The sequence below is a fragment of the Vulpes lagopus genome, chromosome 24 (assembly GCF_018345385.1).
Source record: "Vulpes lagopus strain Blue_001 chromosome 24, ASM1834538v1, whole genome shotgun sequence".
Classification (NCBI taxonomy): domain Eukaryota; kingdom Metazoa; phylum Chordata; class Mammalia; order Carnivora; family Canidae; genus Vulpes; species Vulpes lagopus.
The window spans coordinates 18,126,656-18,141,157 of record NC_054847.1 but is presented as its reverse complement, the minus strand read 5'-3'; the positions used below and the strand labels follow the sequence as shown (position 1 = coordinate 18,141,157).

Below are 14,502 nucleotides of genomic sequence, written 5' to 3'. Positions count from 1 at the left end.
TTAAAATTTTAAATAAAAGAGATGATTAAGTGGCAATATGAACTATATTTCCTATGCAGGAGGGTTGAATTGATCCTGATCAAATTTTTTCGGTTTATTCTTATCTGTATAAAAGTTCAAACTATTTGTACTGATTTTCAAGGCTCTTGAATAGGTTCAATTAAAAAGGAGATTTAAAAGGGGGTTTTGTAAAAACCTAAAGTGCGCGCTCTCTCTCTCTCTATATATACATATATGAGATTATTAAATGTTAGGATTCTAGCATGTCAGAAGACCAATGTCCTATCTCTGCTCACTAGCCATAAGATTTTACCTAAAAAAAAAAAAAAAAAAAAAAAAAATTAAGTGAAGATACAAAGATACTGTATGTTATTCCTATAGTAATGGTTTAGAGTTTTCATAGACATACATGCGTTCACCAGCTCAGTTTTAATTCATAAGGAACCTTTGATGAAGATGAAAAGAGAGAGGTAAAATTATTTAATAAACATGTTCTGAGTTCCTGCTTATACAAGACACTGCCAGGCACTGGGGTTACACAGATGAATAAGACAGTTTCTGGTTTCAAGAACCTTACAGTCTAAGTTCAGAATTACTGAACAGTCAAACAGAACCCAAGATCTTCAGAATTTTAGTCTATTTTACTTTTACATCAGACCTATAAAAAACCTTCTTATGGATCAAATACTCCCTTTGACAGGATACTAAAGATGGTCTCCCAAAATTCCCATCCCCTGATCACTTAATCAAATTCTAACCTAGGTAAGGCTGTGAAGGGTTTTATAGATATTAAAGTCCCAAGAAGTTGATGTTAAGATACAGAGAGAGCTTGGCTAGGTCTGATCCAATCAAGAGAGCCCTTTAAAAGCTGAACGTTTACTTTGGGAGCAGAAAGGCAAGTCAGAAACAAAGGGTGAGAAGGACCGTCATGACACACCATTGCTGGCTTCTGGAGAGACTATGGGAGGACTGCAGGCAGGTTCTAGGAGCCGACTGGCCCTCAGCTGAGAAGTCAGTCAGGAAATGTGATTTCACACTTAGAGCCAGCTGCAAGGTACTAGGTTATGCCAGCAACTGGAATGAGCGTGAAAGCAAATTCTTCTCCCAAGCCTTCAGGAGGCCCAGCCTGGCCAACACCTTTGATTTTGGCATTAGAAACCTTAGGCAAAGAACTCAGCTGAGCCCAACTTAGCTTCTTATCTACAGAATTGTGAATTGACAAGTGGGTGTTCTTTTAAGCATCTAAGTTTATAGTAATATGCTATGCTGCAACAGAAAACAAACACACCACTACATAAATAGATTATAACTTGCTGAAGTAGCATTATTCAATAAAAATCAGTGGTAATTTCACTTCAAAAAGCAAAGAACTGAAATTACATAATAAATACATGAGAAAACAAGTTATTTATAAAAGTAAACAGCCTTTGTTTTATATTTTGGTATCAATTTGGCAGCCAGATTTGGCTTTAAATAGGAATAAAATTATTTAAAAAAATGCATCTGATTATTTAAAGCATGTTCACCTTTTCCCCAAATTTTTTAACCAGAAAATTACACATAAAATTTGCCATCTTAACAATTAAGTATGCATTCATAATGTGCAACCATCACTACCATCCATATCCACTAACTCTTCCATCCTGTAAAACTGAAACTCTATACCTATTAAATATAACTCCCCATTCCCTTCTCCCCACAACCCCTGGCAATCACCATTCTACTATCTTAATGTTCTGACTATATGAAGTACTTCATGTCAGTGGAATCATACAGTATTTGCCCTTTGTGATTGAATTATTTCACTTAGCATAATGATCTCAAGGTTGATTGATGTTATAGCATATTGCAGAATTTCCTTCCTAAGGCTGAGTAATATTCCATTGTATGTATATAGCAAAATGTGCTTATCTATTCATCTGCTGATGAGTGCATTTGGGTTGATTCACGTTTCAGCTATTGTGAATAATGCTGCCAAGAACATGGGCATACAATTATCTATTCAAAATTCTTTCAATTTTTGGGGGGTATATATACTTAAAAGTGGAATTGCTAGATCATATGGTAATTCTATTTTTAATTTTTTGAAGAACTGCTATACTGTCTTCCATAGTAGCTGTCCCATTTTAAATTCTCACCAAGTGTACAAGGTTTCAATTCCTCTGCATCTGTTTTCTAGTTTTTGCTATCTACCCTAATGGGTGTGAAGTAGTAGGTCATTGTAGTTTTTTGCTTTTCTCTAATGATTGAGGATGTGTATTTTTTCATGTACTTATTGGCCACTCATAGATCTTCTTTAGAGAAATATCTCCAAGGACCATTAGAGGACCATTTTTGAATAGTGTTGTTTAGGTTATACTTGTGTTTTTTGGAATTCCATATATAGTCTGGTTATTAATCACTTGTCAGATATAAGATTTACAAATGTTTTCTCCTACAGGTTGTCTTTTTACTCTCTTGACAGTGTCTTTTAATGTACAATTCAAAAAGGTTTTCATGAAGTCCAATTTGTCTTTTTTTTTTCTTTTGCTGCCTGTGCCTTTGGGTGTCATATCCAAGAAATCATTGCTAAATCCAATGTTGTAAAGCTTTTGTCCCAAGTAATTGCCCTCCTCGTTTTAGAGATTTTGACTTTTATTCCCTTTGGTATCCTGATTAAAGATCAGTAAGAATTATGCTTTATAAACACTGCATTATTATATCAAAATATGGCTTTACATTGATTGCATATGGAGAAAAATTAACATTGAAATTTAGGCAATAACTACATATGCAAACCAAGCACATTACTCCAACACAGCCCTTAGTTAAAAAAGCTGTTTCGGTTAGGTGAAAATTGACATTGCTGCATGGGGTCAGTCATTGCTTTGAACATCTGTTTTATTTGTACAAGATGAATCTCTTCAGAGACCATGATTCCGATAGGGTGGAGTCATCTGTGTTGGCTCCTTTCATGGAATAGTAGAGCCCCTCAATAAAGAAAGCAAGATGGTTCAGGGCACACAGCAAGATGGTCCTCAAACCACTTTTAACTCAGGGCCAACAATATTTTAAAAATCTTGATTAGCCATCCCGCAGTAAGCCTCCATCATAGTTTTCTGTTGAGGAAAACCACTTATGGCAAGAATCATGTTAAACCAAGATTCATCTGTCCCTAGTCTCCCCTCACCAGCTTGATAGAGATGCTGAGTATCTTTCCTGAGTCAACAGGTGGCATATATGCATGTGAGTTTAGCATTATATTTTCCCTTTCTAAAACCCATCCACTCTGAGAACACTCTGGCTTTCTTATCTGACTCTTACCAGTCAAGTCTCACAAATTAGGCAGCAAGTCTATGCCTTGGACAGGGATGCCCCCCCGGAGTATCCCAATTTTTGCAAATGTTGTAGCATCTACAAGACTAAGCAAAAAGAGTCTGAGTTCACTGTAAAATGCACTGAAACACTGATGCTTTTAGGGTAGTTGAGCAAAAATGAGGCTTTACTGCTCTGGAAAAACCAAATGGAGGTAGAGGGCTAGAAGGTGAGTCTCAGTTATGCCTCTAGCTCTCTAGGTGATCCTGGGCAATTCATTTCCATCAGTGTAGGTTATCTGGAAAATGGAAGCGGTGCTCAGATGAGCTTTAGAAACTTTAGCTGTGACTCTGGACTTTTATGAATTTAACTCCAACATTGTGGGTCACTACTTTGAGCTTTTCTCACCAACTCGGAATCTTTTTTGGAAGAAATATAAATGGGATAGAGGGCACCTCTCCTCCCTCCAAGGCATGTCTTCCTCAGGTTCGTAAGGGGTGATGGTGGTGATAATCTCCCCACATGTCCATGGTTTTCAAAAGGAAACCCATCTACCCTGAACTCAAACACATACTTTCACTTTCCAGGCACTGGATCTGCTCCAGAAGACTATTAATATAGTCTTGTCTCAGATCGACTCTTTTCTTGAAAATGCCACATTCCCTCTCTGGTAATACTGAATCAACCCAGTGGCTTTCCTCCTGTTGTCTGTGGGGCCATGATCAGCAGATCACTGCTCCGGGCTGTGTATGTTTCTGCTGAAAACATCCACGGGTCAGGGAGTTTGGTGTGACTAATCATTTGGTTGGGGTAGCTTCCATTGCTTAATGGTTGTTTTCCTTTATTAGTGTTGTTGCTTTTGCTTTAGGCATCTAACACCCTCACTGTTCAAAGTACAGCCCATTGGCCTGGGAACTGGGAGGTTGTTGAGATGCAGAATCTTGGGGATATCAACCCACACCTTCTTCAGTATGTTTTGTGGCTTTGCAGTATTCACTCTGACCTCCTTAAAGACCCTGTTTCTTCTAAGAGTTTCATATTTTAGTTCTTATTTTTTGGGGTTTTCATCCATTTTGTATTAATTTTTGTATATGGCATTAAATAAAGCTCCAACTTCCTTCTTTTGCATGTGGATATCCAGCTATCCCAGTCACCTTTTGCTGAGAAGACTGTCCTTTCTCCATGGTGTTGGCAAATCTTCTCAAAAATCATTTGACTGTGTATGCAATTCAAGAGTCTATTTCTGGGCTCCTTATTTTATTACATTGGTCTATACGTCTGTCTTTATGCAGTACTACAGTTTTGATTACTGTAGCTTTGATGTAACTTGTGAAATTTAAGTGTGTGAGTCCTCTAATTTTGTTCTTTTTCAAGATTGTTTTGGTGGGTGTAGGGTGGAGTGAAATGAGTAAAAGGAATTAAGGAGTACAAATGCCAGTTACAAAGTAAGTTACAGGGGATGTTATGTACAACGTGGGGAATATATTAATTTTGTATGCTGACAGATGGTAACTAGATTTATTGAGGTATACATTTTACAGTGTATACAAAGGCTAAATCACTATGTTGTACACCTGAAGCTAATATACTGTATGTCAAATAATCCTCAATTAAAAAATTATTTTAGCTATTCTGGGTGCTATGAGATTCCCCACGAATTTCAGAATGGGTTTTTTTTTTTTAACTTCAGCAAAAAAATGTCATTTGGATTTTGATAAGGATCGCATTAAATCTGTAGATCATTTTGCATACTGACATTTTAACAATATCAAATCTGTTCATAAGCATGGGATGTGTTTCTATTTAGTTATGGAATCTTTAAGCATTGCTATATAGTTTTCATTGTACAAGTCTTTTATCTCCTTGATTAAGTTAATTCCTAAGCTTTTTTTTTTTTAAGGTGAGGGCAGAGGGAGAGCAAGAGAGAGAATCTTAAGCAGGCTCCACCTCACCACCCTGAGATCATGACCTGAGCCAAAATCAAGAGTTGGACAGTTAACCAACTGAGCTACCCAGGAGACCCTGGAACTACTTTTTGAAATGTGTGGTAGAATTTACCAGTACAACCATCAGGTCCAGGGCTCTCCTCTGCTAAAAGATTTTTGATTACTGATGGAATCTCCTTACTAGTTACAGGTCTATTCAGATTTTGTTTCTTCATGATTTAGTCTTGCTAGGTTTTATGTTTCTGGGATTTGTCTATTTCACCCAGACTATCCAATTTGTTGATGCACATTCGTAGTACCCTCTTTTAATCCTTTTATTTTGTAGAATTGGTAGTAATGTTCCCACTTTCATTTCTGATTTTAGTAACTTGAGTTGTGTTTTTTCTTAGTCCATCTACCTAAAGTTTTGTCAATTTTGTTAATCTTTCTGAAGAACTAACTTCTGGTTTCATTGATTTTTCTCTACTGTTTCGCTTTTCATTTTTACCAGAATTGCATTGTCACAGTAAAAATGTAGCAAGTTGTTTAACAGACCTTGACATCTCTAGATGCTAAGGGACAAGGTTCCCAGTTTATAATTAACATTGTTTGACTTAAAACATGTATTAGGCCAATAAATGGCATGCAGAATATGAAATATGTTATAGGAGTTTCAGTTTGAAATGGGTATTAATATACTGTCAGAACTATGAACTATTAGCCTGGAGAAAAACTGAGGTTCAGTAGTAATAAGTGATTAAGGTGTAATATTACAATAAATGTAGATTATTCTTAAATTTACTACTTTGTAGATCAAATTTTGAAAGCAAAGAAAAACAAACATTATTGATGATTTCAGTACTTTGGTTTCTTGTTTAAAATAAAGGATCTTTAAACAGATCTAAAATTTATTTCAGAATACGAATGTGGAAGGATTTTCAAAACATTACTTGTAACTTAAGGCTAACCCAAACCAGAGAGTTTTAAACTAACAACAAAACAAACAGAAACTTAAGTCTGTGCAGTCAACTTAAAGAAATGGTACATAGGGTTCCGGGGTTTTTGATTTTTGCTTACCATAAATGTCTTTTTAGGTCCAATAGTTTCATTAGTTTTCTTTCTTTTTTTTTTTTTTTAATTTTTTATTTATTTATGATAGTCACAAAGAGAGAGAGAGAGAGGCAGAGACACAGGCGGAGGGAGAAGCAGGCTCCATGCACCGGGAGCCTGATGTGGGATTCGATCCCGGGTCTCCAGGATCGCACCCTGGGCCAAAGGCAGGCGCCAAACCGCTGCGCCACCCAGGGATCCCTCATTAGTTTTCTTTACCTATCCCTGAACTACTAACAACAGTTTAGATTTGTTTGAAAGCTCTTTATTATAAAAGAAAACTGAAAAAAAAAAAAAAAAAGAAAAAGAAAACTGAAGGAAAAAAAACCCCATGGAAGTACAGAAACGATAAACCATGAAAATTAAGTACTGCTAAGAAAGAATAATCTTTATGAGTTATACTGTGTGTTAGCATATAAAAACAGCCACCAATTAATGACCCAATTAAGAGGAAATCTATTTCAAAAAGGGGATCATTTTTCATCTGTAATTACTATGAACTAAATGTAATTACTACAAACAAACTAAACTGTAATGGCTGAAATGTTTCAACTAAGACTCTTAACACACCTTGAAGAGTTTAGTAATTCTCACTACATTTCAAGGTAATTGTTAAGGGTTAATGGTAAATATGGGGGAGGAAATAATGAATTAAAGTGTTGAATGTCTAGCTAAAGATCAGCAGCAATAAAAACCGTAAAGTCGGGCTAATCATCTCCACTGAAATAATAGAAAACAAGTTTTCTGAGTTGGAAGATAGGACTTTTAAATCAATAAACTGACAAACCAACACCAATCACTAATTGGTTTATACTATTTAACACCTGGAGTTTTGAGTAAAACAACACAGGGTTAAATATGCAAAGACCTAAATCTTAGACTTTAAGGAAAAGTCCATGCAGAAACTAAAACCTAGCTGGTTTACAGTCACCGCTTCTATTAAAGATAAAGAATCTCAGCATCCTATTGGTGATATACATGGAAATTACTGGAGAAAATAACAATATTACATAAAAATACTCCTACATCTATAAGAAGTGAACTTCTTTATACATGTAATCATGAAGCACGAAAAGTAAATGTTTATATAAGTGCTAGCTATCTTATATGCATACCACCCAGGTTCAATAAGGAAAAGTACCAAATCCTTGAAATAATTTAAAAATTAAGGTGCATTATGGGAAGTGAATTTTAGTTTTAAAAGTTGAACTCATTAAATATTAATAAAAGACAATAAAAGTACAGTAAACAGATCTAAAACTTAATGCAAAGAAATAAAAACTGTTGAAATTTTGGGGCGCTTACGCCAAGAAGTAAATTTTTTGTTACTAAAAGAAAAGGATGTTTTGTGGCAATAAAAGGAACAAAATGGGAAGTAATATAGTTGTGTTACTGCTAATAAATAATAACATGCTGATGAATATAAACATCGTTTTAAGAGAATCAACCATTTGCTAGGCTCTTAACTATATACCAGGTATATTATTATATACATCCTTTATATCTTTGTTAAACAAATAGGAAAACAGTTAAGATTTGTATGATTTTATATAGACAGACTTTTATTCAACTCTTTAAATAAAAAAATTTTAGCATGTTTTATCAATTAAGGAATTTAATGCCCATTAACCTCCTGCTGATGTGTGGCTGTATCTTGAGTTTTTCTGATAACCTTATTAGATTGCAATTGCTTTACTGTCTCTTACATGCCCCATCTTCCCCTTTTTAAAGAAATGCACTGGAACTAACTCTAACTTGGGGATACAAGATGTAAGAGTTTCATCTTGATTATCAAAGGACTTACTACAGAAACTGAGAATACTAAAAATCTAATTCAACTGATTCTGTGTCTGGAAAATTCACTCGTGTATCAGAAGCCGTTTATGCACTTTGGCACATAAAGGCCTAGTTGTTAACAAAAATCAATTCTCATTTCCTTCACAACAAAGGTTACCAACACAAATTGAATTAGCCATCCTTTTGTTCAATAAATAGTTTGTCAGGAGAAGGATCAATTAAATTGTTTAATTGTTTAAATTGACCTAAAATATGTTTTGGACCGTGTTTACATACACATGTACATGGATGAACACCCCTAGACAAAACATTTGTTAAGTAAAAAGATGCAACTGTATAAGGATGGGAAAGTTGAGTATAAAGCATTAATAAGTAAGCAGAGTACAAGATTTCTAATTTCACATTTCAAATAAATGACTGCAAAAAAACAACACAAGTAATTCCTAAATTTAATCTGTGAATTCTATCTCTGGGAAAAACCAAACACCAGATGTCATATAAATCAGTTATACAAAGAAAATTAAACACTTCCCACCTGCCCCCACTATTCATCCCATATTAAATATTAGTTGTAGTCAAACAAAAGTTAGAAACTTGACTCCTCACCACCCCAATCTTCTAAGTACTTCATAATCATATAAAGTCCAATATGCAACTTAAGATTTGCAATAGGAATAGTGTGGCAGTAGAAAAGTTACTTAAGCAAAAACTCTGCACAATATCTTGGACCATAATCAACAGTTCAGAACAACCCCACAGCAATTACTTGAATAAGTTAATTTCTTGATTGCTTAGCACTAAGGTATTCTTTTTTTCCTCTATTATTTATTTATTACTTTTTAAAAAAATTTAAATTCAATTAACATATGATCTATTATTAGTTTCAGAGTTAGAGGTCAGGGATTCATCAGTAATATAACACCCAGTGCTCATTACATCACGTGCCCTCCTGAATATCCATTACCCAGTTACCCAACCCATTGCCTCAACCTCCTCCCTTCTAGCAATCCTCAGTTTGTTTCCCATGATTAAGAGTCTCTTACGGCTTGTTTCCCTCTTTGATTTCATCTTTATATTTTCCTCTCTTCCCCCATGATCCTCTTTAGTGCTCTTAAGGAAGTAATCCTAAAAGTTCTATAAAAGATTATATAACCTGAAACAAAACTTTGAATGAAAAACACAACTAACATTTTTAAAAAGTAGAGAGTCATGTAAACAGAACTATTTATAAAATAACAATGGTTAAGGAGCTGTATGAGACAGTGTCTACTTGTAATCATCTAAGTGATGTCCAATATCTGCTGGCCTCTCTCTGGTTTGATGAAATGCTGTCAAACTATAAGAACTATTTATAAAATAACAATGGTTAAGGAGCTGTATGAGACAGTGTCTACTTGTAATCATCTAAGTGATGTCCAATATCTGCTGGCCTCTCTCTGGTTTGATGAAATGCTATCTTTACCAGCCAGTAGGAAATTGTAGGATTTTCCTTACAGTATTACAGAAGCTAATATATTCCTTCACTTTAAAATCCTTTTTCTTAAGTAAAATACTAAGGGGATGCTCAGGAAATTAAGACTTGGGAATGGATAAAATGTATGCTTCTTGAGGAAAATTTTTATTACCCAAAGTCACTTCAAGTATTACTGTGCTAAAGCAAGACAAGGGCCTTAAGTTTATTCATGGTAGTTCACTTTCAGAACGATATAAAAGGAAGTAAGGAATATACTGGTTTATTCAAAATTCTTAACGGGAAGCCTATATTAGTTGGCACGTACATTTAAATTTGATTAAAAATAATAGTTGCTATTTTCGAGCCCAACACGGGGCTTGAACTCACAAACATTAAGATTAAGACTTGAGTTGAGATCAAGAGTCGGACACTTAACTGACTGAGCCACCCGGTTAATAATAGTTGCTCATAATCGTTGCTATTACAATGAAATCTTTAGGCAGTATCTTAGAAGTACCAAAAAAAGATGAAATTTCTAGTATGTTAGAAGAAGAGCATTTCATAATGGGTAATCCATATTAAGTTAAAAGGTAACTTTATATTAGCTAGATTCTTCTTAAGACTCTATTCTCTGTTCATGCTTACTTAACAGAGTTACTTTGTTTTACATTAGGTGAAAATATGGTAAAATTTTTTTCTACTTATTAATCTACTTTCATTCCTAAAATCTCTTCCATATAAGTTATTTTGATGTAAGTCTCTTGCCAGGCACCTTGCATGGAGGCATCTTGGACCTCAAAAACTTCCAAGCAGAATAAATACTCTCACATATAGTAAATTCTTTTATTTTTTTCAAGATTGTATTGATTTATTTAGAGAGATAGGAACAGAGGGAGAGGGAACAAGAATCTCAAGCAGATTCCTCACTGAGCACAGAGCCTGACTGATGTAGGGCTTGACCCACAACTGAGAATCATGACCTGAGCCGAAATCCATGAGTCAGATGCTTAACCGACTGAGCCACCCAGGTGCCCCTCTCATATAGAGTAAATTGTTTGTTTGCTTATCTATCTATCTATCTATCTATTTATTTATTTATTATTTCTTTATTTCTTTTTAAGATTTTATTTATTTATTCATGAGAGACAGAGGGGGGGAGGGGAAGGGAGAGAGGGAGAAAGGGGGAGAGAGGGGGAGAGAGGGAGAGAGAGAGAGAAAGAGAGAGAGAGGCAGAGACACAGGCAGAGGAAGAAGCAGACTCTCTGCAGGGAGCCCAACATGGGACTTGATCCCGGGACTCCAGGATCACACCCTGGGCCAAAGGCGGCCCTAAACCGCTGAGCCACCCAGGCTGCCCAGTAAATTGTTTTAATAAACAATTGAATAAACTGAGAATATAGTATTTAATGGATTAACATAAAATGAATTCTCATGTTGTCTTTGTTCCTCTTCCCAATCTTGACAGTCAGGATGCTATATGAATATGATATCAGATTCTGTCCATTTTTGCTTACTATAGTATTTCCTTGGCATAGTAGAGGCTTTCAATAAGTGTTTGGGGGAATGCATGAAATTTTCTTATAATATCAACAACTGGGCCATGTTTCAATAGTGGTCATCAGAATGCTCTTATACTTATGACCAAGGGCAACACAATAGACACGGTAGGAAATGCAATAATCCAAATTAATCACTTGTTTACAAGCATGACTGAGAAGAGTGAACATTAGATGTAAAAAAGGGACTAAAAGGAAATCTTCTCCTATTTCAATCATGAATGCAATAGAATTTCAGCAGATTTTTTTGATTCAATCAGGATACTGGCATACTGCCATCATCGGGTGTAGTGATTGCAGGCTTGGCAATTTTTTGTTTTAAAAAGTGCTACTACTAAAAATGACTAGAAAAAGTATGTTATTTCTCCCAATTTCTTAGGTAATTACCATTTGACTATACTTAATCAGTGAGGCCTCAACGCTTTTTTATAGCTGTGAGTTGCCATCATTTTCTAACACATTTCTGGCACATAATAGGGAATACAATTTTTGAATGAAGGAATGAAATAACTTTTAAAATAACTTCTTTACTTATATAAAAAAGTAAAAAAAAAAAAAAAAAAAAAAAAAAAAAAAAAGTAGCCTCATAAAGCCCTTAAAATCTCTGGATGTACGGGATCCCTGGGTGGCGCAGCGGTTTGGCGCCTGCCTTTGGCCCAGGGCGCGATCCTGGAGACCCGGGATCGAATCCCACGTCGGGCTCCCGGTGCATGGAGCCTGCTTCTCCCTCTGCCTGTGTCTCTGCCTCTCTCTCTCTCTCTGTGACTATCATAAATAAATAAAAAAATAAAAAAAAAAAGTTTAAAAAAAAAAAAAATCTCTGGATGTATTTAAGAATGATAGAATAATGATAAAATATTTTCTCCAAAAGTAGAAATCTTTATTCATAGGGCTAAACTAAAACAAATGAGTTAGAAGTAGTATTTTAAAGTAAGGTTTTGTGGCAGATTAAAGGTTCCTACTGAGAGGCAGGCCCAAATTTCCCTTCCCTTGAATCTGGGCTAATAGTTTATTTACATATGTCATCAAAAGATGGCAGTGGAAGAGACACTCTGGGATTTCTGAGCGTAGGTCCAGAGAACCCTTGCAGCTGTGCTTGGCTCTTGGAACATTGTTTCTGTGACCCTTGAGTCATCACACAGTAAGTCTAACTATCCTGGGCCTACTATGTTGGCAGGGCTGTAGGTCGGTGCTCCCAGTTCCAGTTGAGACTGCAATTCAGCCATTCCCACTCAAGTGCCAGATATTTGGGTGAAACAGTTTGGACCTTCCACACCAACCCATCAGGCAGTTAAATACTGGCAATGACCATCTGATGCCTCATGCAATAGAAAATTCACTAAGCCAAGCCCTGAGGCCATCTTCCTGATTCATAAATCATGTAATATTAAAAAATAAAATGGTGTTTAAAAATTGTTAGCCCTTTGTTTGCAGAAATTTTTTTTAAATTTATTTATAAGAGACATATACACACACAGAGGCAGAGATAGAGGCAGAAGGGGAGGCAGGTTCCCCAGGAGGGGCCTGCTTTGGGACTTGATCCCAGGACCCTGGGATCATGACCTGAGCCAAAGGGAGAGGCTTAATCACTGAGCTACCCAGGTGCCCCATGCAGTAATTTCTTATATAGCAAGAGAGAACTGGAACATTTAGAAGTGAATAGTGTATGTACTACTTGAAATAATTTTTTACATATCTTGAATCTGTTAATCAATTCATCAATTTCTATCTATGCCTGGAATTAAAAGCCTTCTCCATGGTTAATTCTTTTTTTTAAAAAATATTTTATATATTTATTCATGAGAGACAGAGACAGAGAGAGGCAGAGACATAAGCAGAGGGAGAAGCAGGCCCCATCCAGGGAGCCCAATGAGGGACTCAATCCCGGGACTCCAGGATCACGCCCTGGGCCAAAGGCAGACGCTCAACCACTGAGCCACCTCGGCGTCCCTCCATGGTTAATTCTAAGTTCTCATATACATGTGACAAAAGCCTCAAGTGACCTCTTTCTTTTCCCACCAACTGCTTTTCTCAGTCACGGATGACTGTTTCCCTGGAGAGTTTGTTTTTGCCAAGAGAACCATAGTTTTCAATCTTGCTTATTCTGCTCTTCTTTAAGGGCTCTTAGGTTATATTCTGAACACTCAAGACACTAACAATTAGATGCAGAGTGGTATGAAAAAAACAGAAAGCCAATAAAAAACATACTGGCCACATACAAATAAAAACAATTGCATTACAAGTAAATATAAAGCAAATCAAATATATAAGCAATTCAAAGAGCTACACTCAACAAGCTAATCCAGATGGCTTAAAAATCAGCTAGTAAACATGTCCCAAAGGGTAAGCTTACCCTTTTAGATTTCTAAACGTGAGTTTGGTATAAAGAGTATAACTATATCTTGAATATTTAGCATTTGTAGCCAGAGAGAAAATCCTATTTACCTGCAAATCAATATTGTTGTCAATACAACGTTCATTCTTCTCTGCCAAAATCGTCCCATAGTTTTCTGATTTGATAAGATTTTCAACTCTAGTTGTATCTTTCACTTCTGCCTCCAAATCCTTCATTGTTTCAGTTTCATTTTTTACAGTAACAGTATCAGACATCCTCATCAGCAAAGGTTATTTTAGAATTCTACAGGGAACTCGAAGCCTTAGCAAGAAAGGAAAAAAAATTTAAATTCAGTTGGAAACAGTTCTTAAATTCGGTTAGTGTACAATATTGACCGAGTGCCTTCTATGGTCCAAGAATAACGCTGAGTTTACAAAGATGCAAAATTCCTGCTTTCAAAGAATACAGAGTTTAGTGGCAGACATATACAAATACAAAAAAGCATAATACAATGAAATAAGAGCTATAAAAATGAGGTGATTCTGATGCACATACCACTTTTAAAAGGTCTTAAGAAACATAAAAGAGTAAGCCATATTAAAGTGAAAGGTAATGGTTGTAGAGTTATAAAGGCATATTTAGATGACATGAGGAATATTTTTTTTCTAAAAGGATTTCAGGAGTATCATCCTGTGAGAAAAATGTTTTCCTATTATAGCCTTTGTTTAGACGCCTAGAGTTCTAAATTTCTCAAATTTTCCATCAATTATTTCCAAAGGGAAATAATTATTAAAAAAATAAGCACATTGTATACAAAACACAGTTGGGAATCTGCATTAATAGTCTATATTATGAATCAAACATTGGAAACTCTCCTGACTAATGTGATTCAGTGCCTAACAACGCCTATTACCAGACACTTAGGAAATCAAATACATATTTCATATCTTTAGTGAGGTTAAGAAAACACTGGATATCAAATAGGAATGTATCAGGGACAGCTGTCAATCTAGAAGCTGTAAGAAATGTGAC

General features: G+C 35.6%; 1 protein-coding gene across 9 annotated transcripts in view; it reads right to left on the bottom strand.

The window, feature by feature from the left end:
• R3HDM1 (R3H domain containing 1) overlaps positions 1–14,502 on the bottom strand; it is a 201,184-nt gene that overhangs the window by 116,061 nt on the left and 70,621 nt on the right. For all 9 annotated transcript variants that reach the window (XM_041739510.1, XM_041739515.1, XM_041739507.1 and 6 more), the window contains exon 3: positions 13,581–13,791. In XM_041739510.1, coding sequence (XP_041595444.1) covers positions 13,581–13,751 — 171 coding nt within the window. In that variant the 5' untranslated portion in view covers positions 13,752–13,791. The remainder of the gene's footprint in view (positions 1–13,580; positions 13,792–14,502) is intronic.